Source organism: Rhinolophus sinicus, chromosome X, assembly GCF_036562045.2.
Source record: "Rhinolophus sinicus isolate RSC01 chromosome X, ASM3656204v1, whole genome shotgun sequence".
Taxonomy (NCBI): Eukaryota; Metazoa; Chordata; class Mammalia; order Chiroptera; family Rhinolophidae; genus Rhinolophus; species Rhinolophus sinicus.
In genome coordinates this window covers 73,238,275-73,265,301 of record NC_133768.1, presented here as the reverse complement: position 1 = coordinate 73,265,301, position 27,027 = coordinate 73,238,275, and the positions used below count along the sequence as shown (strand labels likewise).

General features: G+C 35.2%; 1 protein-coding gene across 2 annotated transcripts in view; it reads left to right on the top strand.

Moving 5' to 3' along the window:
* RBM41 (RNA binding motif protein 41) overlaps positions 1-24,366 on the top strand; it is a 63,951-nt gene extending 39,585 nt beyond the window's left edge. For both annotated transcript variants that reach the window (XM_019717706.2, XM_019717707.2), the window contains 2 exons: positions 18,629-18,776; positions 20,388-24,366. In XM_019717706.2, the coding sequence (XP_019573265.1) occupies positions 18,629-18,776; positions 20,388-20,554 (315 nt within the window). In that variant the 3' untranslated portion in view covers positions 20,555-24,366. The remainder of the gene's footprint in view (positions 1-18,628; positions 18,777-20,387) is intronic.
* Positions 24,367-27,027: the final 2,661 nt, after the last annotated feature.

Sequence of the window (27,027 nt, the reverse complement as noted above, 5' to 3'; positions counted from 1 at the left end):
TGATACTCATTCTCTACAATCTTTTCCAGAAACCAGAAGCAATGGGAGCACTTTTTGACTCTTTATGAGAGCCAGCCTTAGCTTAATACCAAAACCAGATAAAGACATATTACAATAAAGAAAAACTACAGACCAATCTCTCTCATGAGTATAGATGCAAAAATCTTAAATATTAGGAAAATCAAAATATTTTATTGAAATTTTGACTGAAAAATAAAAATAAAGCTGGTCCAACATTTCAAAATCAATTAATGTCATCCACCACGTCAACAGGCTAAAGGGAAAAAAAATCATCATTACTTCAGTTGATATAGAAAAAGCACTAGCAAAATTTAACACCCATTAATGACAAAACTCTCGGCAAATGAGGAGTACAGGGGAACGTCATCCTCAACTTGATAAAGAATATCTATAAACTCTCCAGCTAAATTCATACTTAATTGTGAGAAACCGGATATTTTCCCCTTCGATCAGAAACAACGCAAGAATATCCACTCTCCCCACTTTTTTTTTTTTTTTTTGATATTGTACTAGAAATGCTAGCTAGTGAAATAAAAACAAGAAAATAAAATAAAAAGCACACAAATTGGAAAGGAAAAAAATAAAAATGTCTCTTTGTTCAGATGACATGTAGGTCTATGTAGAAAACCCCAAACATTCAACAAAAACAACCTAAAACAACTCCTGGAACTAATAAGTGAGTTTAACAAGGTTGGAGGATACAAGGTTTATATATAAAAGTCAGGTTTTTTTCCTGTATACCAAGAAATGAACACTTGCAGTAGAAATAAAAAACACTATTTACAATAGCACCACAAAATAGTGAAATAATTAGGTATAAATCTAACAAAATATGTACAGAATCTATATGCAGAAAATATATCAAAGCCTGCTGAAAAATTAAAGATCTAAATAAATGCAGAGCTGTCCCATGTTTAGGGATTGGAAGACAATATTGTTAACATGTCAGTTCTTCCCAAATTGGTATATAAATTCCACAGTCCCAACAAAATCCCAGCACGCTGTTTTGTGGATATAGACAAACTGATTCTGAGTTTATATGGAAAGCAAAAGATTCAGAATACTTAACACAATACTGAAGAAGGAGAAGAAGAAAATCGGAGGACTGACACAACTCAACTTCAAGATTTACTATAATCAAGTAATTTGGTGTTGGTGAAAAACAAAGACACACTGATCAATTATACAAAATATAGACTCCAGAAATAGACTCACACAAATACAGTGAACTGATTTTTGACAAGGGAGCAAAGGCAATTCAATGGAGAAAGGATAGTCTTTTCATCAAATTGTGCTGGAATAACTGGTTATCCACATGCAAAAATAAATGAATCTAAACACAGATTTTACATTCTTCAAAATAAATTAACTCCAAATGGATTATAGATCTAAATGTAAAACACTAAACCATAAAATTCCTGGAAGAAAACAGGAGGAAATCTAAGGGACCTTGTGTTTGGTGATGTATTTATAGATACAACAGCAAAAGCGTGGTTTATGAGAGAAAAAAATTTAATATATCAGACCTTGTTAAAATTACAAACTTCTGCTATGTGAAAGATACTTTTAAGAGAATAAAAAAGCCACAGATTAGAAGAAAATATTTGCAAAACACATGTCTAATAAAGGACTTCTATCCAAAACACACAAAGAACTTTCGAAACTCAACAGTAGTAAAACAACGTACTCAAAAATTGGGCCAAAAAAAGAAAAAGAAACATGAAAAAAGTTATATGCGTGTATATCATGATATACATATATATACGTGTCAAATAAGCATATAAAAACGAGCTCATCATTTGTCATCAGGGAATTTCAAAATAAAACAATAATGAGATGCCATTATACACCTATTAGAATGGCTAAAATTCCCAATAAAATTCAAAGTACCAAATGCTATTGAGGATTCTGAGCAACAGGAACTCTTTTTCATTGACGGTGAGAATACAAAATGCTACAACCTCTTTGGAAGATAGTTTGACAGTCTCCTACAAAGCTAAACATGATTTTACCATAAGATCCAGTAATTGTGCTTCCAGTTATTTACTCCAAATTGATTTGAAAACCTATATTCATACAAAGGCAGCATGTGAATGCTCAGCAGTTTTATTCATAATGGGCAAAAACTTGCAATCAAGATGTTTTTCTATAGATAAATGGATACATTCACTTGTGCTACATCTATATAATGGAATATAATTCAGCAATGAAAAAAGAAAACACAAAAAAAACATAGAGGGGCTATAAATGCATATTAATAAGTGAAAGAAGCCAGTATGAAAAGAGAGCATATTATATGATTCCTTATGTGACATTCAGGAAACACAAAACTACAGCAACAGTAAATGATCAATGGTTGCCAAGAGTTTGGGGGGAGTGAGGAAGAGAGGAATAGGTGAAGCACAAGGGATTTTTAGGGCAGTACAATTATTTGGTATGATACTGTCATAGTGGATGCAAGACATGTATTTGTCAAAGTCCATAAAACTACAGCATGAAGAGTGACCATTAATGTATATAAATATTAAAATCATTTAGGAGATGGAGGAACCCTAGGAAAGAATGCAGACTGACAGGAGGATCCAACTGTGTTACAAATAAATGAAGCTACCTCAGTGAAAGTATTGGGGGAAAGGTGCTGACCTAAGTATCTTTGGAAATGTGTGGAGAGTGGAAGCAACAGAGAGGCAAACAGACTGGCACGTAATCACTGTACCCTAGCTGATAAGGTTGTGTCCCATGGAGATACTGGTTAACAACTCTGATACTGATATACATGTATAATGAAATGGAATAATAAACAGGTGGCAGATGGTGGGAGCCAGGTTTCCCACTATTGGAATTTACAGATAAGCAAAAGGAGGAAGCTAGAATGATCCATGTGACAGTGGTTTAGAGTTGGAGACATCAGTGTGAACTCATGTTTAACTTAATGTGTAGATAATTACATATGGAAATATTTATAGATATGTGTATATACACAGGTTTCATTAAACTTATTTTTTTTCTCTGTCAGCTGAGAGGGTCTAAATGGAATGACATTCTAGTAGCAACAAGCATGTTCAGCATCCAGATCTTAGTTTCTCGTTTCTCATACCATTCTCTAATAAAGGAACCCAGACTCCATAGAGAAATGGCTGATTCTAGTACTGGAGCAGGAAATATACACGTGCCTTGAGCATTTTGTAGTGCCAGAAAATTAGGAAGTGCTAAAAGCAACAGATAAAAACATTGTTAGGGGTATGTGGAAGGATCACAGGAGCCAACTGAAAGAGTTTCCAGTGACCAAAGCTGGAACAATTTATACAACAAACTAAATAATATTGGAATGTAACCCAGAGTATAGAAGAAATACCTACCGTATTTCCCCAAAAATAAGACCTAACCGGAAAATAAGCCCGAGCATGATTTTTCAGGATGACATCCCCTGAACATAAGCCATAATGTGTCTTTTGGAGCAAAAATTAATATAAGACCCAGTCTTATTTTCAGGGAAACACGGTATGAGTCCATACTGATGATAAATAAGACAACTGAGTAAATTGATAAATGGGGGAGAAGAGACAAATCTCACATGCAGATGAATTCTAAGTATTTTATGTAGATGCTCCATCTCAAGGAGGGGGAGCTTAACTCCCCACCCCTTAGTTTCCAGCTACGAATAGTGACTTCTTTCCAAAGAGTACAGTATGGAAAGGCAGAAAAACACGAGTAACGTTACAGTGTAGAAAACTAACAGTGCCTCAGCCAGATTCTCAAGGCCATCAACAGTCATCAGGCATGTCGATGGTAGGTGTGCTTGGTACGATGTGATCTAAATTGCATTTTTGCTCTGTGGTCTTCCTCCCAATAATCCATGACCCCAATCTAACCATGAGAAAAACACCAGAAAAATTCTACTAGTGGGGCACCCTACAAAATGCCTGATCAGTACTCCTCAAAACTGAAGATCATTCCTAACAAAGAAAATCTGAGAAATGGCCACAGCCAAGAGGAGCCTAAAGATACATGACTAATTGTCCGCCGGTATCCTGGATGGGGTCCTGGAACAGAAAAAGGACATTAGGGAAAAACTAAGGAAATCGAAAGAAACAATGGACTTTAGTTAAGAACAATATATCAATCTTATTTCATCTTTTTAACACATGTACCACAGTCATGTAAGGTAATAATAGAGGAAACTGGGTGCAGGGTATATGAGAACTCTCTGTGCTTCTTCTCAGTTTTTCTGTAAATCTCTAAGTTTTTCTGTTCTAAAAATGAAGTATTTTTTTTTAATTCAAACAGGTAGCTGAAGACGAATGCATACAGTATAATGCCATTCATATAAAGATAAAAAATGCAAAACAATACTGTGTTGCAGAGGGATACCAGGAAGAGCTCCATCCTCTATTATCACTTGGATTTTCTGTTTTTCTATTTCACAGAAATGTTTGTCTTGTTTTCACGCCTAGCTGTATCATTGCGTGTATCTTTTTATATACAGAGGGTCCCCCAAAAAATGTATACACGTTTTAAGAAAGGAAAACTGTATTAAAATTGTAATACTCAATATATACCGATAACAAAAGATGAATAGAAGTCACGTTTGACTTCTGCAGTTACAAGAGGTGCTCAAAGTGGTTACCATCAGCGTCCAGACACTTCTGATTACAACGACCTACTGCTTGAGCAGCATTGACCAAAGTGTCCACTTGTATACATTTTTTGGCACCCCTGCTGTGTGTGTGTGTGTGTGTGTGTGTATGGGTTTTTTTGGAGCACAGAAGAGGCATCCAAGCAAGAAGTGACCGAGCCACCTCGACCAGAAATCCTCTTGAATTTGTTTTAAATGTTCATATCAAAGGGAATAATCTTAGTCTGGATCTTTCCTACTTGGTGAGAAACTTGCTGTATGTATCATGTACCCCTTTCCACGGTATTATAATTTTTTTTTAAAGTTTACTGGGGTGACAATTGTTAGTGAAATTACATTGATTTCAGGTGTACAATTCTGTACTAAATCATCTATAAATCCCATTGTGTGTTCACCACCCAGAGTCAGTTCTCCTTCCATCACCATATATTTGATCCCCCTTGCCCTCATCTCCCACCCCCCACCCCCCTTACCCTCTGGTAACCACTAAACTATTGTCTGTGTCTATGAGTTTTGTTTCTCATTTGTTTGTCTTGTTCTTTTGTTGTTTTTGGTTTATATACCACATATCAGTGAAATCCCATGGTTCTCTGCTTTTTCTGTCTGACTTGTTTCGCTTAGCGTTATACTCTCAAGATGCATCCATGTTGTCACAAAAGGTCCTATTTCATCTTTTCTTACCGCCGAATAGTATTCCATTGTGTATATATACCACAATTTCTTTATCCATTCATCTATCGAAGGACATTTTGGTTGTTTCCATGTCTTGGCCACCATAAATAAAGCTGCAATGAACATTGGAGCACACGTGTCTTTATGTATAAATGTTTTCAGATTTTTTGGGTAGATACCCAGGAGAGGGATTGCTGGGTCATATGGTAATTCTATTCGTAATTTTTTGAGGAACCTCCACACTGCCTTCCACAGCGGCTGCACCAGTCTGCATTCCCACCAACAGTGTATGAGGGTTCCTTTTTCTCCACAGCCTCTCCAACACTTGTTACTATTTGTCTTGTTGATGATAGCCATTCTAACTGGGGTGAGGTGATATCTCATTGTGGTTTTTATTTGCATTTCTCTGATGATTAGTGATGTTGAGCATTTTTTCACATGTCTATTTTCCATTTGTATGTCCTCTTTGGAGAAATGTCTCTTCAGATCGTCTGCCCATTATTCAATTAGGTTGTTTTTTTGTTGTTGAGTTGCATGAGTTCCTTGTGTATTTTGGATATTAGCCCTTTATCGGAGGCACTGTTTGCAAAAATCTTCTCCCATTCAGTTGGTTGCCTCTTTATTTTGTCGATGGTTTCTTTTGCGGTGCAGAAGCTTTTAAGTTTCATATAGTCCATTCATTTATTTCAGCTTTTACTTCACTTACCTTTGGAGTCAAATTCATAAAATGCTCTTTGAACCCAAGGTCCATAAGTTTAGTACCTATGTTTTCTTCTATGCAGTTTATTGTGTCAGGTCTTATGCTTAAGTCTTTGATCCATTTTGAATTAATTTTGGTACATGGTGACAGATAGCAGTCCAGTTTCATTCTTTTGCACGTGGCTATCCAATTCTCCCAGCACCATTTATTGAAGAGGCTGTCTTTCCTCCATTGTATGTTTTTAGCTTCTTTGTCAAAAATTATCTGTCCATATTTATGTGGTTTTATTTCTGGGTTCTCAATTCTATTCCATTGGTCTATGTGTCTGTTTTTCTGCCAATACCATGCTGTTTTGATTATTGTAGCCCTGTAGTACAAGCTAAAGTCAGGAAGTGTGATACCTCCAGCATTGTTCTTTTTTCTTAAGATTGCTTTGGCTATTCGGGGTCTTCTGTGGTTCCAAACAAATCTGATGATTTTTGTTCTATTTCTTTAAAAACTGCCATTGTGATTTTGATGGGGATTGCATTAAATCTGTATATTGCTTGGGGTAATATGGCCATTTTAACTATGTTGATTCTTCCAATCCATGAGCACAGAATGTCTTTCCATTTCTTTGTGTCTTCTTCAATTTCTTTCAAAAATGTCTTGTAGTTTTCAGCATATAGGTCCTTCACATCCTTGGTTAAATTTATTCCTAGGTATTTTATTCTTTTTGCTGCAATTGCAAAAGGAATTGTTTTCCGTATTTCTTTATCTGAGATTTCATTGTTAGTATATAGGAATGCGATGGACTTTTGTATGTTGATTTTGTAGCCGGCAACTTTACTGTATTCGTTGATTATTCCTAATAGCTTTTTGCTGGAGTCTTTAGGGTTTTCTATATATAGCATCATGTCATCTGCAAAGAGTGATAATTTAACTTCTTCATTCCCAATTTGGATGCCTTTTATTTCTTTCTCTTGCCTGATTGCTCTGGCAAGGACTTCCAACACTATGTTGAAAAGCAGAGGTGATAAGGGACAGCCCTGTCGTGTTCCTGAACGTAGAGCAAAGGGCTTCAGTTTTTCACCATTAATTATGAGATTAGCTGAGAGTTTGTCATATATGGCCTTTATTATGTTAAGGTATTTTCCTTCTATACCTATTTTATTAAGTGTTTTAATCATAAATGGATGTATCTTGTCAAATGCTTTTTCTGCATCAATTGATATAATCATATGATTTTTGTCCTTTATTTTGTTTATGTGATGTATCACATTGATGGATTTCAGATGTTGAACCATCCTTGTGCCCCGGGATGAACCCCACTTGGTCGTGATGAATAATCTTTTAATGCATTGTTGTATTCGATTTGCTAGAATTTTGTTTAGGATTTTTGCATCTGTATTCATCAGAGATATTGGTCTGTAGTTCTCTTTTATTGTGTTGTCCTTACCAGGTTTTGGTATGAGGGTAATGTTGGCCTCATAAAATGAGTTAGGGAGTACTGTCTCTTCTTCAAGTTTTGGAAAAGTTTGAGCAGGATTGGTATTAGATCCACTATGAAGGTTTGGTAGAATTCACTAGTGAAGCCATCTGGTCCCGGACTTTTGCTTTTGGGAAGGTTTTGGATGACTGATTCAATTTCGTTACTGGTGATCGGTCTGTTTAGATTTTCCAGTTCTTCATGGTTCAGCCTTGGAAGGCTATATGTTTCTAAGAACTTGTCCATTTCTTCTAGATTATTGAATTTGGTGGCATATAGTCCTTCATAGTATTCTTGGATGATCCTTTGTGTTTCCGTGGTGTCCGTGATAACTTTCCCTTTTTCATTTCTGATTTTGTTAATTAGTGTCTTCTGTCTTTATCTTAGTGAGTCCAAGGGTTTGTCAATTTTGTTAATCTTTTCAAAGAACCAGCTCTTTGTCACATTGATTTTTTCTATTGTCTTTTTGTTCCCTATTTCATTTAGTTCTGCTCTGATTTTTGTTATTTTCTTAGTTCTGCTGACCTTGGGTTTCACTTGTTCTTCTTTTTCTAGTTCTTTAAGGTGTAACATGTGGTTATTTACTTGGGATTTTTCTTGTTTCTTGAGATAGGCCTGTAATGATATAAATTTCCCTCTTAAAACTGCTTTCGCTGCATCCCAAAATTTTGGTAGGATGTATTTTCATTGTCATTTGTTTCTATGTATCTTTTGATCTCTCCTCTAATTTCTTCTTTGACCCAGTCATTCTTTAAAAGTATGTTGTTTAATCTCCATGTATTTGTGTTTTTCCCTGCTTTCTTTTTGCAGTTGATATCCTATTTCAAAGCCTTGTGATCAGAGAATATGCTTGGTATGATTTCAATCTTCTTAAATTTGCTGAGGCTGATTTTATGTCCCAATATATGGTCTATCCTTGAGAATGTTCCATGTACACTAGAAAAGAATGTATAGTCTGATGTTTTAGGATGAAGTGCTCTATATATGTCAATTATGTCCATTTCATCTAATGTGTCAGTTAGGACTGCTATTTCGTTATTTATTTTCTGTTTGGATGATCTATCCATAGCTGTCAATGATGTATTTAAGTCCCCTAGTATAATTGTGTTTTGGTCAATTTCTCCCTTTAGTTCTGTTAGTAGTTGCTTGGTATATTTCGGTGCTCCCTGATTGGGGGCATAAATATTGATGACTGTTATGTCTTCTTGTTGTATAGTCCCTTTACCATTATGAAATGTCCATCTTTGTCTCTTGTTATCTTTTTCACCCTGAAGTCTGTTTCATCTGATATCATTATGGCTACACCTGATTTTCTCTGGGTACCATTTGCTTGGAGTGTCAATTTCCACCCTTTCACTTTGAGTCTATGCTTGTCCTTGTAGCTGAGATGTGTCTCTTGGAGACAGCATATGGTTGGGTTTAGTTTTTGATCCAATCTGCTACTCTGTGCCTTTTTATTGGTGAGTTCAGTCCATTTACATTTAGGGTGATTATTGATATGTGAGGATTTCCTGTCATTCTAGCTTTAGTTTTCTGGTAAGACTGTGTCTCCATTGTTTGCCTTTTTGTTGTTGTCTATAATTTCTGAATGGTTGTATTCTATTATGTTTCCCTCTTTTTTTTTTCTCTTATTACAGTGTGTATTTCAGTTCTGTAATCTTTTGAGTGGTTACCCTTAAGTTTATGTAAAAGAAAGTTTGATATTTAGAGTATTCCATTTTCTTCAGCACACTTACTTTCTCCATTCCCGTATTCCGGTTCAGGGCTTTACTCTCCCCTTTATATGTTTTGGTTGCCACAAATTGTCCCTGTTGATGGTGGTCAATAGCCTCCTTTAGTATTTCTTGTAGTGCAGGTCGTATTAGAAAATTCCCTCAGCTTCTGTATGTCTGGAAAGGTCTTTATTCCTCCTTCATATCTAAAGGATATCTTTGCTGGATATATTGTTCTTGGCTCATAATTTCTCTCTTTCAATAGTTTGAATATTTGGTTCCACTCCCTCCTGGCTTGTAGAGTTTCGGTTGAAAAATTTGATGATAATCTAATGGGCTTTCCTTTGTAGGTTACCGTCTTCTTTTCCCTGGGTGCCTTGAGGATTCTTTCTTTGTCACTGATTTTAGACAGCTTCAATACAATGTGCCTTGGAGAAGGCCTGTTGGGATTGAGGTAATTAGGTGTTCTATTTGCTTCTTTGATTTGAGGATCCAGTTCTATCCACAAGTTTGGGAAGTACTCACCGACAATTTGTTTGAATATATTCTCTGTTCACTTCTCTCTTTTTCTCCTTCTGGTATGCCCATTATTCTTATATTGCTCTTTCTGATGGAGTCAGAAAGTTCTTGTAGAGTTCTTTCATTTCTTTTAAGTCTCAAGTCTCTTTCTTCTTCCATCTGTGTCATTTCCAAGTTTCTATCTTCGATGTCACTGATTCTTTCCTCCATCTGGTCAACTCTACTACCTAAGCTGGTTATTTCATTGTTAATTTCTTCTATTGAGTTCTTAATCTCCAGAAATTCTATTTGGTTCTTTTTTTAAATTTCAGTCTCTTTCGTAAAATGCTCATGTTGTTCTTTGATTGAGTTTCTGAATTCATTAAACTGCCTTTCTATGTTTTCTTGCAACTCGTTGAGTTTTTTCAGCACTGCAATCTTGAATTCTCTGTCATTTAAGTAACATATTTCCATATCTTTAAGTTCCTTTTCTGAAGACTTTTCACTTTCTTTCTGAGCTGTCTTGTTGCCTTGGTTATTCATGGCAATTACTGATTTATTGTTTCTCTTCCTAGACGTCTACAGTAGTGGGTTCTGCAACAGGTTGATCAGAAGAGGTCTTTCTTTTGTTTTCCAGGATTTTTTAGTAGAATGTTTTATTTTCTCTCCGACTGCAGCCTTTTTTTCTCTCTCACACGGCAGTGCTATATTTTCTCTGCACTATTCCACTTCTTACGCAGTGGGAGGATTCCCTCGGAGACGGGCTTCTCCTGTGTTAGTAGTTTGCCTGGGTCATAGGGCGCAGTGTCCATCTGGGTATGTGGAGAGCTTTTGAAGTTCCAAAGTTCTTCCTGCACCAGATTCAGAGCCCGTATGTTTCAGCAGTTTTGTTTACTCCTGCAGGCATCCGTCCAGATAGGTGGGACCAGGGGCAGGGTGAGTTGTAAGAGGTGGCTCAGAGCAATGGCAGCAACCACCACTACAGCCGTTCCTGCTTCCACAGCTCCCTCCCCTTTTCCAGAACTAGTTGGGCTGCGAATCTGTGTCTGTGGTCCACAGTTCTCAGAACAGCAAATATTCTGTTCTTTTGATCTGACACTGATACTCTTCTGCTTCTAGCACCGGGCCCGTGGGGGTGGGGCGAGCTCTGGGAGTGTAGGGAGGGGGCGGCTAGTCTCAGTGCCTAAGGCTTCTGTTCTCTGCTCAGCAGTGAGGGCTTAAACGACTGTTTTCTGCCTTCTTCCCTCAGTTTTTTCTCTGAAGTCTCTGCCGTGAGCATTGGGTTCAGCCGTGTTATATGCTGCCCCCTCAGCCCTGTGGGCCATAAGCGGAGCCCTAGCTGTCCGAGTTTTTCCCTCTCCTGCAACTGCGGTAGTTCGGGATGCAGTGACCTCGGAGCACTGAGCTAGGTCTGCATCCTGCGCCCGTGGGGCTCTGTCTCCTCCCTTCTCCCTTCCCTCCTACCCCACTGGCATGCGGGATTCACCCACCTTTAGGTGAATTCAGTAGTGGGCCTCTTGGTGTTGCCTGTCTGCTGTGCAGGGAGTCCATTGTGGAGTTATATTTGTTCCATTTGTTGTAAATTCCAGGGGAGATTTACAGAGGCTCACCTCACGCCACCACTGATAAGTCCTAATTCTGGTATTTTAATTTGATGATGCTTTCATAGTGAGTATATCAGAGCCTAAACTCTAGGTCACCTGAAATTACTTATATGAATCACAAGTTAGTTAATTCTGTGTCCTTGCCTTTAAGATAAAAGTATAGTTAAATGCTAAATATGTGAATATTGAACTTCCAAAGATTTTGACACATAAATAACCTGCTGCTTATTGCAATGTTTAATATATTTATTCATACGCTATAGTGGTTAAGTCATTTAAATGGCCTCTATTTTGTAGCTCTTTGCTTCTGCTGCACCAGTCTGAATTCTTTTCAAGTTTCTTTACAATGTTAAAGGATATAACTTATGCTAGTGAATATATAGAGAGCTCTTTTATCTCCTCATCTATTTTATTATAATAAAATACTCAAAACCTGAGATCTACCATCTTAAGAAAATTTTAGTGTTCATTACATTATTAACTATAGGCATATGTTGTGCAGCAGATCTCTAGAACCTTTTCATCTTGCGTGACAGAACTTTATACCCATTGAACAGCAACTCCCCATTTTCCCCTCCCCCCAGTCTCTGGCAACAACCATTCTAGTTTCTGCTTCCATGAGTTTGACTACTATAGATACCACATATAAGTGAAATCGTGCAGTACCATGTTTCCCCGAAAATAAGACCTAGCTGGACCATGAGCTCTAATACGTCTTTTGGAGCAAAAATTAATATAAGACCCGGTCTTATTTTAATATAAGACCAGGTATAACATCACATCACATCACATCACATCACATCACATCACATCACATCACATCACATCACAACATAACCATACCATACCATACCATACCATACCATAACAACAATGGGTCATATTAATTTTTGCTCCAAAAGACATATTAGAGCTGATGGTCCAGCTAGGTCTTATTTTTGGGGAAACACGATATTTATCCATTTGTGACTGGCTTATTTCACTTACCATAATGCCCTCATGGTTCGTCCATGTTATGACCTATGACAGGATTTCCTTTTTCTGGCTGAATAATATTCCATTGCATGTTATACCACATTTTCTTTATCCATTCATCTGTGTTGTTTACATCTCTTCACTGTTGTGAACATGTGAGTTCAGATATCTCTTTGAGATCCAGATTTTAATTCTTTTGGATAAATACCAAGAAGTAGGATTGCTGGATCATATGGTAGTTGTGTGTTTTGTTTTGTTTTTTAATTTTTTGAGGACTCTCCATACTGTTTGCCACAGTGGCTGCACCATTTTGCAATCCCATCAGCAGTGCACAAGGGTTCCCTTTTCTCCACATCCTCGTCTGCACTTGTTTTCTGTATGTGTTCTTTGAGGAAGTACCTATTTACAGCTTGTACCCATTTTTTAAATTGGGTTATTTGTCTTTTTTGCTATAGAGTTGGAGTTCCTTATATATTTTGGATATTAACCTCTGATCAGATACATGATTTCCAAGCATTTTCTCCCATTTCGTAAGTTGCCTTTCCTCTGCTGAGTTTTTCCTTTGCTGTGCAGAAGCATTTTAGTTTATGTGGTACTACTTTATTTTTGCTTTTGTTGCCTGTGCTTCTGATGTAATACCCAAGAAGTCATTGCCAAGACCAATGTTAAGAAGCTTTTCCCCTATGTTTTCTTCTGGGAGTTTTAGACTTTCAGTTTTATGTTTAAGTTTTTAATCCATTTGAATAGATTTTTGTGTATGATATAAAATGAGAGTCTAATTTTATTCTTTTGCGTATGGATATCACCTTTTCTCAATACTGTTTGTTGAAGGGACTGTCCTTTCCCCATTGTGTAGCTTCCCTTGTCAATCATTTGACTGTATATGTGTGGGTTTATCTCTGGGCTCTCTCGTCTGTTCCATTGGTCTATATGTCTGTCTTTATGCCAGTGTCATACTTTTCTGATTACTGTAGATTTGTAATATGTTCTGAAATTAGGAAGTGTGACGCCTCCAATTTTCTTCTCATTTCTCAAGTTTGCTTTGGTTATTTGGGGGTCTCTGTATGAATTTTAGGATTTTTTTTCTATTTCTATAAAAATACTGTTGGGATTTTGATAGGAATTGCGTTAAATCTGTAGATTACTTTGGGTCGCATGGATATTTTAACAATATTGTCTTCCAATCCATGAACATGGAATATCTTTGCATTTATTTCTCTCTTTAATTTCTTTGAGCAATGTTTTGTGATTTTCATTATACTAGTCCTTCACCTCTTTGGTTACTTTTTTTAAAATTGATGTATGGTTGACATACAAAAAGCTGTAAATATTTAATGTGTGCATCTTCATGAGTTTGAAGATATACACTGTGAAACTGTCACCATATACAGTGCCGTAAACTTAACCATCACTTGCAGAAATTTCCTCCCTCCCTCTTGTCTTTTGATAAGAACGTTTAAGATAAGATTTACCCTCTTAACAAAATTTTGAGTATCCAATACAGTATTGTTAACTAAATGCGTTATGCTGCACTGTAGCTCTGTAGGACTTATTCATCTTTTTTCAATGAAACCATCTACCCCCTGATGAACCTTTCCGATCATCCCAGACCCTGGTAAATGTGATTCTACTTTCTACATCTATGAATTTGACTATTTTAGGTTCCTGATATAAGTGGAATCATGTAGTATCTGTTCTTCTATGTCTAGTTTATTTTACTTAGAATGTCTTCCAAGTTCATCTGTGTTGTAGCAAATGGCAAGATTTCTTTCTTTTTGAAGGCTGAACATTATTCTATTGTATGCATATACCACATTTTCTTTATCCATTCATCTGTCAGTGGACATTTATGTTGTTTCCATGTCTTTGCTATTGTAAATAATGCTGCAGTGAACAAAGGAATGCAGATATTTCTTCCAGATCCGGATTCCAGTTCTTCTGGGTATAAACCCAGAAGTGGGATTACTGGATTATATGGTAGTTCTTGTTTTAATTTTTTGAGGAACCTCCATACTGTTTTCCATAGTGGTTGTACCAATTTACATTCTCACCAACAGTGTGCAAGGGTTAAAAATGCTTCACATCCTCACTAACACCTTTTTTTTATATTAAGCCTTTCTAACAGGCATGAGGTGATATCCCGTTGAGGTTTTGATTTCCATTTCTCTGATGATCAGTGATCTTTTCCCATACCTGTTGGCAATTTGTATGTCTTTTTTTAAGAAATATCTATTCAGGTCTTTTGCCCATATTTTAAATTGGGGGTTGGGGGGCATTTGAGTTATAGGATTTCCTTATATATTTTAGATATTAACCCTTGATCAGATAGATGATTTGCAAATGTTTCACCCATTCCATAGGTTGCCTTTTCACTTTGCTGGTTGTTTCCTTTGCTGCAGGATTTTAGTTGATCTAACCCCATTTGTCTGTTTTTGCTTTCATCACTTGTGCTTTTGATGTCATATCCAAGAAATCATGCCAAGGTCAATGTTAAGAAACTTTTCCCCTATGTTTTCTTCTGGAAGTTTTAGAGAGTCAGGTTTTATTTTTAAGTCTTTAATCCATTTTGAATTGATTTTTGTGTATGATGTAAGATAAGTATCCAATTTCATTAGTTTGCACTGGATATCCAGTTTTCCCAACACCATTTATTGAAGAGACTATCTTTTCCCCATTGTGTGTTCTCGACCCCTTGTTGAAGATCAATTTACCATAAATGTGTGATTTATTTCTGGGCTGTCTATTCTGTTCCACTGGTCAATATGTTGTTTTTATGCCAGTACCACACTGTTTTGATAACTGTAGTTTGAAATCAGGAAATGTGATGCCTGCTGATTTGTTCTTCTTCCTCAAGAGTGCTTTGTCTATTTGGGGTCTCTTGTGGTTGCATATGAATTTTATGATTTCTTTTTTTCATATAAATTGCCATTCGGACTTTGATAAGAATTGCATTAAGTCTGTAGATCGCTTTGGGTAGTATGGCCATTTTAACAACATTAATACTTCCAATCCATGAAGACAGAATATCTTTCCATTTATTGTGCCTTTTTCAATTTTTTTCATCAGTGTTTCATAGTTTTCTTTGTATAAATCTTCTAGCTTCTTGGTCAGGTTTATTTCTAAGTATATTATTCTTTTTGATGCTATTGTAAATGTGATTGTTTTCTTGAATGTTGATTTTGTATCCTGCAACTTTATTGAATTTGTTTATTAGTTTTAACAGTTTTATTATGAAGTCTTTAGAGTTTCTACACATAGGATTATGTCATATAGAAACAGAGATAATTTTTACTTCTTCCTTTCCAATCTGGGTGCCTTTTATTTTTCTTGCCTAATTGCTCTCTTTAGGACTTGTAGTACTATATTGAATAGAAGTGAAAAGAGTGGCCATCCTTGCCTTATTCCTGATCTTAGAGAAAAAGCTTTTAAGTTTTTTACCGTTGAGTTTGAAGTTAGCTGTGGGCTTTTCATATATGGCCTTTATTATGTTGAGGTAAACTCTTATTCCTAGTTTGTTGAGCATTTTTATCATGAAAAGTTGGATTTTGTCTAATGCCTTTTCTGCATCTATTGATATGATCATGTGATTTTTATCCTTCATTCTGTTAATGTGGTGTGTCACACTGATTTATTTTCACACGTTGAATCATCTTTATGTCCCAGGAATAAATACCACTTGGTCATGTTATACGACCCTCTTCATGTGCTTTTAAATTCAGTTTACTAGTTTTCTGTTGAGGACTTTTGCACGTGTATTCATCAGGTATATTGGCCTGTAGTTTTCTTTTCTCGTAATGTCTTTCTCTGCCTGCTTTTGGTATCAGAGTAAAGCTGGCCTCATAAAATTAGTTTGGGAGTGTTCCCTCCTCTTCAATATTTTGGAAGAGTTTGAGAAGGAGTGGCATTAATTCTTCTTTAAATGTTTGGTAGAATTCACACATGAAGCCATCTGGTCCTGGGATTTTCTTTGTTGAGAGATTTTTGATTACTGATTGAATCTCATTACTAGTTATAAATCTGTTCATATTTTCTATTTCTACATGATTTAGTCTTAAAGTAGGTTGTATCTTTCCAGGAATTTTTCATTTTCTTCTAGGTTAACCATTTTGTTGGCACCAAATTGTTCCTAGTAATCTCGTATAATTGTTTTTATTTCTGTGAGATCAGTTGTAATGTCCTCTCTTTCGTTTGTGATGTTATTTGAGTCTTCTGTCTTTTATTCTTAGTCTAGCTAAAGGTAATCAATTTTGCTGATCTTTTAAAAAAAAACAGCTCTTAGTTTAATTGATTTTTAATATTTTTGTGATCTCTCTTTTGTTTCTTTCTGCTCTAATTTTTATTATTTCTTTCCTTCTGCTAACTTTTGGCTTAGTTTTTCTTTTTCTAGTTCCTTGAGGTATAAAGTTGTTAGTTTGAGATCTTTTTTAATGTAGGCATTTATTGCTATAAACCTCCCTCTTAGTACTGCTCTTGCTGTATGCCATAAATTTTGGTATTTTATGGTTTTATTTTTGTCTCAAGGTATTTTCTAATTTCCCTTTTGATACCTTCTTTAAGTCATTGGTTGATCAAGAGTGTGTTGTTTAATTTGCTCATGTTTGTAAATTTTCTAGTTTTCCTTCTGCTATCGGAAGCAAGGTATTGAAGACATCTAGTATTATTGTGGTGCTATTTCTTCCTTCAGTTCTCTCAATGTTTGCTTCATATATTTAGGTGCTCCGATGTTGGATGCATATATATTTATAGTTGATATATCGTCCTGGTGAATTGATCCTTTTTATCATTATATAATGTCTTTTTTTTTTCTCTTTTTTGTCTCTTGTGATGGTTTTTGACTTAAAATCTATTTTGTCTGGTACCCCTGCTCTCTTTTGGTTACCATCTGAATGGAATATCTTTTTCTATCCTTCAATTTTCAGCCTATGTGTGGCCTTAAGTCTAAAATAAGTTTCTTGCAGATAGCATATATTGGATCTTGTTTTTCATTCATTCAGCCACTGTATGTCCTTGATTAGGGATTTTAATCCATTTACATGTAAAGTAATTATCAAGAGGGAAGGACTTAATATTGCCACTTATTAGTTTTCTGTCTTGTAGCTCTTTTGTTTCTCTTTTTCTCTTTATACCTACTTTTATGTTTCATTGATTCCCCCCGCCCGCCAGTGATGTGCTTTTCTTTTCCTGTATCTTGTATGGGGTTTTTTTTGTTTTTTGTTTTTTGGTTTTTTTTTATGGTTACAGTGGGGCTTAACTTAAAACATTTTAGAGTTACAACAGGCTATTTGAAGCCGATTAGAACTTAAGTTCAATCACATTTAAGAGCTCCTTTTTTAATTTTCTTGAATATTCTTTCTTTAAACTAGCATCCCATTTTAATAGAATATTATCTCATGTTTCTCTGAGGGTATTTGTGATGGTTTTTAAAGGTTTTTTTGTTTGTTTTTGTTTTTTTTTTTTTTTTTTTTTTTTTTTTCCTTGCATGATCTCTGTTTTCTCCTGTTTGCTTTCATTTCTATTTTTTTCTGTTCTCTGTCTTTCACATTAGAGGCTTTCCTCAGGTACTTGATAATCCATGATAATATTTATGAGTGGGGGCCAAAAACAGATTGGAAGGATTGAGTACATGAGTGGTCCTTGTTGACTTTGAGCTTCACTTTAAAGTCATCGGGCTGATCTATTTGTTGGAGAAATTCCCCACCCCAAATCAGTATTTTTAGATCTTTCCTCTTGAGGCTAATCAGGTTCTTTAGAGAAGACACTCACAAACTCTACGCGGAAGGGTACCACCAGTACCGTAGGAGCCAACTGGGGGAAAATGTCTGTGGTGTCCTCAGTATTCAGTATGCATTGTTTATCTTAATCTCTTTGCTTTCAGAAATAGTATTCACACCTTCGACTGTGACTGACATTCCCCATATTCAGAGAGTGAACCTCCAGTACTCACCAGGACTGGGAGCGGCTTTTACCCAGTAGAATATTGTAGGGGAGGATATTTTAAGGTCTAGTTGGTTTATAAACAGCTTTCAATTTACCTACCTTATCTTAACCCCATCCCTTTACATCCATTTCCAGAGATACCTGACGTATACTCAGCCAATTGTTTTCCGGCTTCCAGAATATTGTTGCTATTGCCTATTTTCCTTGTTCTTCCTGACCTTGTGGGTTTGTGTAAAAAACAAAAAAATCAATCCCTACAGTTTTTAAATGTAATCTGGAGGGAATGAAATTAGATACATGTGTTCAGTCTACCATCTTTATCTGAAAGTAAGTAATTCTAACCACTGTTAAATAGTTGCCTTACATCCTCATGTGATATTTCTGTTGATCTTCGGTTTATGTTAGGTGTTATACTTGAAGAACCTTAGCCCTCAAGTGACGGAAAGAGATCTTGTCTCATTGTTCGCTCGGTTCCAGGAGAAAAAAGGACCTCCAATTCAATTCCGAATGATGACTGGACGAATGAAGGGGCAGGCTTTTATCACCTTCCCCAGTAAGTAGCTTCATCTGTATAATTACCCAGTTGTAGCATCAGCATTAGAGACTACTTATACCCTCTCTAATTTAGATATAGTCCTTTGATTTCTCTGTAGCGCATGAGAAGCATGTGCTTGAACAAGAAGGGAAGAGAAGTAAGCAAAATATGTTTTTAGTATTCCTCTATCATCCCGTCTGTTCTTCCTCTCTTCCACTGACTATGCATGACCACCTTACCCTATTGTCCTCAATTTTCCCCAGTCTTGGCACTTTCTTCTTACTTTATCAAAATTTACTTTCCCCTTGCTCACAATAATACTTGTAGCCCAAGTTATATTATTAGTATATTGGTATTCTGATCAGAACACTTATACTTGCCTTATGCCCTATTCCTTTAGGACTAAGAGACCGCAAGCTAACATGCTAATTCACTAGTAATTCATAATTAACTCGTGGATCATACATTCTTTTCACTATTGTTTGTATCATAATACATGATTTCGGTATCCTAATTCAAAGGGAACATTAATACAGGAATTTCAGTTTCTATTGCACAGCAGACTATTGTTTTCTTTTTCTTTTTGGTGGAGGCTGGGTAGGAGCTCTACCTTTCATTATCCCTAAACTATCATCATTTACGAACAGCCTAGTAATCTTTGTATAGGCAAGAGCTTTTACACATGAACAGTGCCAAACTCCACTCTTGGTACAGTATTATACCATCTTTCCTATCTTATTCTAGGTTTGTAGATCATCTACACTAGTGCTTTTCAGTCTTTTCAACTGTGAAAACCCTTTTTAAACTTTAAAAAATATTTCATAGACTCCACCCACCTAATATGATCCATTGCTTGAAAAACTGTGTATAATAAAAAAATTTTATAAGCTAAGTACTTTTAAATGAATAGTTGTTTTGCTAATCATAATAGCAGCTATCCACTTATGAAAATTTGTATTACATACATATGTGTGATGTAAATTGGTTCAGTCTAAAGACATCGCTTGTATACTTATAACTTCACAGACTCTGGGCAATAATTCCACTCCTTCCTGATTTCCCACATCAAGGCTCTGACACCCATAAGTGGAGTACTACTGCTGTACAATATATACTCGCACACCTCAAGTTTCCATATGCCTACAAGGATTATTAAACTTATTTATCCCAATGAGGGCTCCTACATCCACTTTCCCATCAAAAGAAAAAAGTAGCAAAATGTCCTTAAGGCGATGACAATTTCTTTTATTTGTGTTGCCCATTTTGAAAATGATTTTATTCTCATGATATCTATAATCTGTTACCTAAGATAGAGGCATATGTATTATTAGTTATAGCTTAGCCTTCTTTAGCACAATGTCTATATTCTTGTTTCTTTACCTATATCTTTGAATTAGGAGGCACTCTCAAACATCCATTTTAAGTTTTTCTTGTCATTATTCTTAGCCATTAGTTTAATCTTGCTGAGTTACACAAACTTGAGATTATGGTATAGCTAATAAAATCTAATAAATATGTGGCCTTACAGTCTACATTTAACTCCAAGGAAAAACAACATAAACCAAACTTAGAATAGAATTGAATTATTAAGCCCTGTGTAAATTGATGTTTCTTTTCTTTCTCTTTTAGATAAGGAGATAGCATGGCAAGCATTGCATCTAGTAAACGGATATAAACTACATGGGAAAATATTGGTGATAGAGTTTGGAAAGAACAAAAAGGAACGGTCAGATCTCCAGGCTGCTTCTCTGATATCACCTGCAACAGAAAGCACTACAGAAATCAGTGGTAGCTAGAGGATATAAGATTAGAGTCCTGGGAGGTCTTTCTTGCATCAGAATCTTGGTTCTAGGAATTCCTTATAGGCAGCAATTTGTTTAGAATTGAAGAAGAGAAACTTAACTGAGGGAGAGAACAATCTAATTAAGATAATCCCTTTCAGCTTTTGGAGACAATTGGTAGAAAACATTTTCTATAATCAAAGATGATATAGGACAGACAATATGCTGAGTCTGAAGGGTAGGGTACAAAGAGTATCATTTTCTCAGGACACATTACAAATGATTATTTCCAAGGATTTTTTAAATCATTATAATTTATCTAGGGTTTTAAATATTATTCCCTAGAGATAACTTTCTTTCCAAGACTGCCTCCTATATACAGAACTAAAAAAAACCTAAACGTTGAAATACTTATTTTTCAGAGTCCGTTTGTCTCTAATTTTATTCACCTAGTAAACCAATGACTAGGACCCCCAGACCTAAACATCAACAAATGCTATTAAATGAGAACTATCAGCAGTAACAGTAAGTAGTTTCATAAGTCAATACACATATTTGATTAATTCTTCCCCGTTATCAGTGTCTTCAAAAAGCCATATATTTTTCTAATGAAAGCACTTAGATCTAAATATTGATGTTCTTGTGGTCATTTAAGCTAGCTACCATTGAGTAATTGAATTCAAAGCAATAAACATTAAATAAGCATGTAATATATGTTAGGTATTAGATATATGAATTTTAGAAGGGGAATATACTAGCAACAATTATTAAAGGGGGATGGGAAGAAAGAGTTATCTAGGAAAGAGGCAGCCACCCCCAAATCTCCCAGTTGTTTCTGGTTGCTAGAGAATAGAAAGACATTATGGCATAGAGGAAGTAGTACAAGCTTTGGAGTCACACCTGTGTTTGAACTTCATAGCTACACTGACCACTCCATGACCTTGGCAAGTCACTTAATCTGAGCCTCAGTTTACTCATCTATAAAATGAGGATTATAATACTACTTACCTCACTGAATTATGAAGATTAAATGAGATGATATTATCCAGGCTGAAGAACAAAGAAAAAAAGAATAAAGGAAATTGAACAGAATATAGGTCCATTAAGTATTCCAGCATACTTGTAATGGGTGTGCCAGAAAAAGAGAATAAAAAGGGGCAATAAATAATGCACCTTTACAGCCAATAAATAATGGCTGTAAACATCCCTAATTTGATGAGAAATATTATCTATACATACAAGAATCTCAGCAAACCCCAAGGTGGATAAGCAAGAAGAAATCCACAGACACATCGTAATAAAAATGCTAAAACCCAAAGACAGAGAAAATCTTGAAAGCAACACGAGACAAATGAAGCATCACTTACAAGGGAACCCCAATAAAATGAACAGCTGACTTTTCATCAGAAACAATGGAGGTGGCAGTAGGATAACAAATTCAAAGTGCTCAAAGAAAACAAGTGCTGATATAGACACCTACATCCAGTAAATCTGTTTTTCAAAAATGAAGATGAAATACATTCCCACATAATCAAAAACTGGGAAACTTTATTGCTGGCAGACCTGATTTATAGGAAATATTAAAGGATGTTCTTCAGGTGGAAAGCAAGTGACCTCAGACAATAATTTGAATTTACATGTACAAAAACAGCACGGGTAAAGGTAATTATAAGGAGTTTAAATGCATTTTTCCTTCTCTTAATTGATTTAAAAAGCAATTTTATGAAATGATATGTGTATAGTTGCATTTTGGGGCCTATAACATAAAACTGTAATATAGTTGGCAATAACAGGACAAAGGAAGTGGGTGGAAGCAAAACTGTATTACACTAAAGAAGTGACTCCAGATGGTAACTCAAACCCACAGAAACAAATGAAGAAAACAAGAAATACAAAATAAGGTTAATATTCAAAAGCTATAAATATATACTTGCTCTTCTTTATTCTCTCAGCTTCTTTAAAATAACAAAATTATATTAAATAATAAGTATAACAATGTATTGTTGGGTTTTATAACATGTAAAAATAATATATAACAATAATATAAAGAAATAGGGAAAGTAATAGGTTTATATAGGAATAAGGTTTTTTATATCATTGGAATTTAGTTAGTATATATCTGAAGCCAATTCAGTTAAGATGTGCATGATAAACCTTAGAGCAACCACTAAGGAAATAACTGAATATATATAGTGGAAATATTATTAAAGAAATTTAAACATTACATTAGAAAATTTTCAATGTAAAGCAATGCAAAAGGATAAACAAAAACAACTTGAGACATATAGAAAACAAACGCTAAAATGGCAGTCATAAATACACCTCTGAATAAAAATAAATACCAGTGGATTAAGCAATGCAATCAAAAGACAGGGATTGTCGATAAATAAAGAAATATCCAGCAAATGGCAACTGTAAGAAAGCTGGAGTGACTACACTAATTTCTGACACAATAGACTTTAAAACAATGTCACTAGAGATAAAGAGTGACATCTTGTAATAATGAAGAATCAATACATCAGAAAGATAAAAAATTATAAACATATATGCACCTAAAAACAGCACCAAAATACATGAATAAAAAACTAAACTAAATAAAGGGAGAAATGTACAAGTCTACAATAAGAGTTGGGGGATTCAGTGCTCCATTTTCAATAATTGATGGAACAACCAGACAGAACATAAACAAGGAATTTGAAGACTTGAACAATACTAAATTATGTAGACCTCAGAGATCTATAGAATACCACCCAGCAAGAGCAGGATACACATTCTTCTCAAGTGCACATGAAACATTTCCAGAATAGACCATAAAACAAACCTCAATAAATGAAACTAACAAATACCGAGTTTCCCCGAAAATAAGATGTAGCTGGACAATCAGCTCTAATGCATCTTTTGGAGCAAAAATTAATATATGACCCAGTCTTATTTTACTATACTATAAGACTGGGTCTTATATAATATAAGACCAGATCATATATTAATTTTTGCTCCAAAAGACACATTAGAGCTGATTGTCCAGCTACGTCTTATTTTCGGGGAAACACGGTATGAATTGGACACACTTTTAAATGACCAGTGGGTCAAAGAAGAAATCACAGGAAACTAGGAAATATTTTGAGGTGAATGAAAAGACACAACAACTAAGATTATGGGATGCAACTAAACCCATGTTTAGAGAAAATTATAAGAAATGCTTACATTTTAAAGAAATCACATATCAACAACCTCACTTTACACCTTAAGACACTGGAAAAAAGAGGAGCAAACTAAACCTAGAGCAAGCAGAAGGAAGCACATTTTTAAATTAAATAAGTAAATGACATAGAGAATAGAGAAATAGTAAAGTCAGGGAAACCAAAGTTATTCTATAAAAAGAGCAACAAAAGTGACAAACTTTTTGCTAGATTGACCAGGAAAAAAAGAAAACTCATATTACTAGAATCAGAAATGAAGGAGGGAACATTACTACCAACCTTGTAAGAATAAAAAGGATTATGAGGGAACACTATGAGCAATTGTATACCAATAAATAAAATACACAAACTACTAAAACCAATGGGGGGGGACATCTAAAATGACCTATAACGAGAGGTTAATTAGTAATTTTTTTAAATACACATAAAGAAAGGCAAGGCTCAAATGGCTTCCTGGATGAATTCTAGTAAACATTAAAGAAGAATTAATACAAATTCTTCACAAACTCTTCCAGAAACTAAGAGGAAGGAACACTTCTGACATACGAGTATGCTAAAACATGGAAAAGCCCTGAAAACATGCTAAATAAAATAACAAGTCACAAAAGATTATATATTATATGATTCCATTTATATGAAGTGTCCAGAATTGGCAAATATGTAGAGACAAAAAGTGGATTAGTGGTTGTTTAGGGCTGGGTGTGATAGCTGAAGTGTATGAGGTTTCTTTAGACGTTGATGAAAATGTTCTAAAATTGATTGTGGTAATGATTGTACAACTCTGTGAATATACTACAAACGATGACTGTAAACTTAAATGGGTAAATTCTATAGTATGTGAATTGTATCTCAAAGCCACACATACACACAAAAAAAAAATTGAATACAACCCAAGTGTCCATCAGTAGGACGATGGATGAATAAATTATGGCACATCCATTTAGTGGAACACTGTACAGCCATTAAAATAATTGGGTACATCTATGAATAATACATTCTGACCTGTACAGTGTCCAGGATTTTGTGTTAAATTAAAAAACAAGAAATATGTACTGTTGATCTTTGAACAACATGGGTTTGAACTATGCAGGTCCACTTGTACATGGATTTTTTTCCATAAATACCTGTACTGTTTTCAATCCGTGGTTGGGAGTCTGTGGAAGCAGAGGGCCAACTGTATGCTTAATCTATACCATTTTATATTAGAAACTTGAGCATCTGCAGACTTTAGTATCTGCATGGGTCCTGGAACCAAGCTCCCACAGATACCAAGAGACAACTAAGTTTCTAGGGAGTCAAAAGTTACACGTGGATTTCTGACTGAGTGGGGGTTCAGTGCTTCTGACCCCCATGTTTTTCAAGGGTCAACTGTATAATGTGAATACATTTTTTTAAACAAGCATTTGTATATATATGGGTGTGTGTGTGTGTGTGTGTGTGTGTGTGTGTGTGTATGAATATGAATAAATTTAGGAAAAAGCTGGGAAATATACATACCAAATTGTAAACCTTTTAGAGGTGGGATTGGATTGGCTGGAAGGGGACTTTTGCTTTATTAATTTTTTAAAGTAGTGTAGTTTGAGGTGATTTTTACTATTTTCAGTATTTTTTTAATTAAGATTTTTTTTAAAAAAAATAGTCTGCCAGTGACGGCTTCCAGAATATTTGTCAGGCCTATTCTGAGGATATCATCGACCTATACTCAGGACAAACTCCTATTCCTTTGATACACTGCTCACTTAGGGTTAACTCTCCAATTTTAAATATAACTTAAGGGACAAGAAGTAAGTTATCCTGTTATAACCTCTTGCACATGTTACCCAGGCGCATACTTCTAACCTGGAATTTTCAGAAGGAACTTCTTCCTATTGGGTGGAAAAATCTCGCTTCTGCCCTTTACTAAACCTATGGACCACTAACAGAGGAAAATAAAAATGGAGCATGACTCTCAACTGGTGCATAGATAAACTGTGGTTATATCCATACAATGGAATCCTACTCAGCAATAAAAACTGTGATGAACTACATATGATACATGCAACAACTTGGATGAATCTCAAATGCATTTTGCTAAGTAAAAGAAACCAAACTCAAAATGCTACTTACTGTTTGATTCCATTTATATGATATTCTGGAAAAGAAAACTATAGGAACAGAGAACAAATCAGTGGATGCCAGGGGTTAAAAATGGGAGACTAATTACAAAATGGTACCACAAAAAATTTGTTTTATTAATGGAAATTTTCTGTATCTTTATTATAGTTACATAAGTGTGTCTGTTTGTCAAAGCTCCTAGAATTGTACACCAAAAAGGATAAATTTCACTGTGTGTAAACTTTTTATTAAATGTAATTTTGAATGGAGGAAAGAAAGTTTTTCAAAGTCATTTCCATAATGTATTGTTCCTGTTCTGTGGTCTTTTGATTACTGTTGAAGACTTAAAGCCACTTGGCTACCATTCCTTATTTTCTGCCCCCAGGTCAGCAGAAATCATCAGTTAAAAACATCCTGTATACACATACACAGAAACCTACCATTAAAAAACTCAACAGAAACAGGAAAATAATTTGCTACACACAAGGAGATAATTTCCTTAACATACAATGTATATAACTTTTTGATATACAAAAGTCAATAATCCAATTAAAAAGTAGGTAAATGAAAAGAAAATTTATAGAAACTGAAATATAAATGACTGATAAACTAAGAAAAATGCTCAGAATAATAATACACATTAGGACAACAAGCTCTCTTTAAAAAAAACTAAAACCTTTTAGATTTATTTAAAACGTCACAAAAATAGTAAGAGTTCCCATATATTCTTCATCCACCTTTCCCTCATGTTAGCATCTTACATAATCATAGTACAATTATAAAAACCAGGAAAATAATGTTGATACAGTAGTGTTAATTAATTTACAGACCTTATTTGATTTTTTTTCAATTTGTCCCAATAATGTCCTTATATGATCAGTCCAGGATCCTACATTGCATTTTGTTATGTATCTTCCTGTTCCTGTCTGTGACAGTTATGTCTTTGTTTTTGATGACCTTGACAATTTTGAAGAGTACTGGGCAGTTATTTTGTGAAATTCCAAAATTGGGGCTTGTCTGATGATTTTCTGTAATTATATCGAGGTTATACACTTTTCGGAAGAATACCGCAGAAGTGATGTGCCTTTTTCAGTACAATTATATTAGGAAATACTTGCTGATAAGTCTTAATACTGGTGATGTTAATCTCGGTTGTCAAATAGTTAAGGTGGTGTCTGCTGTGCTTCTTCACTC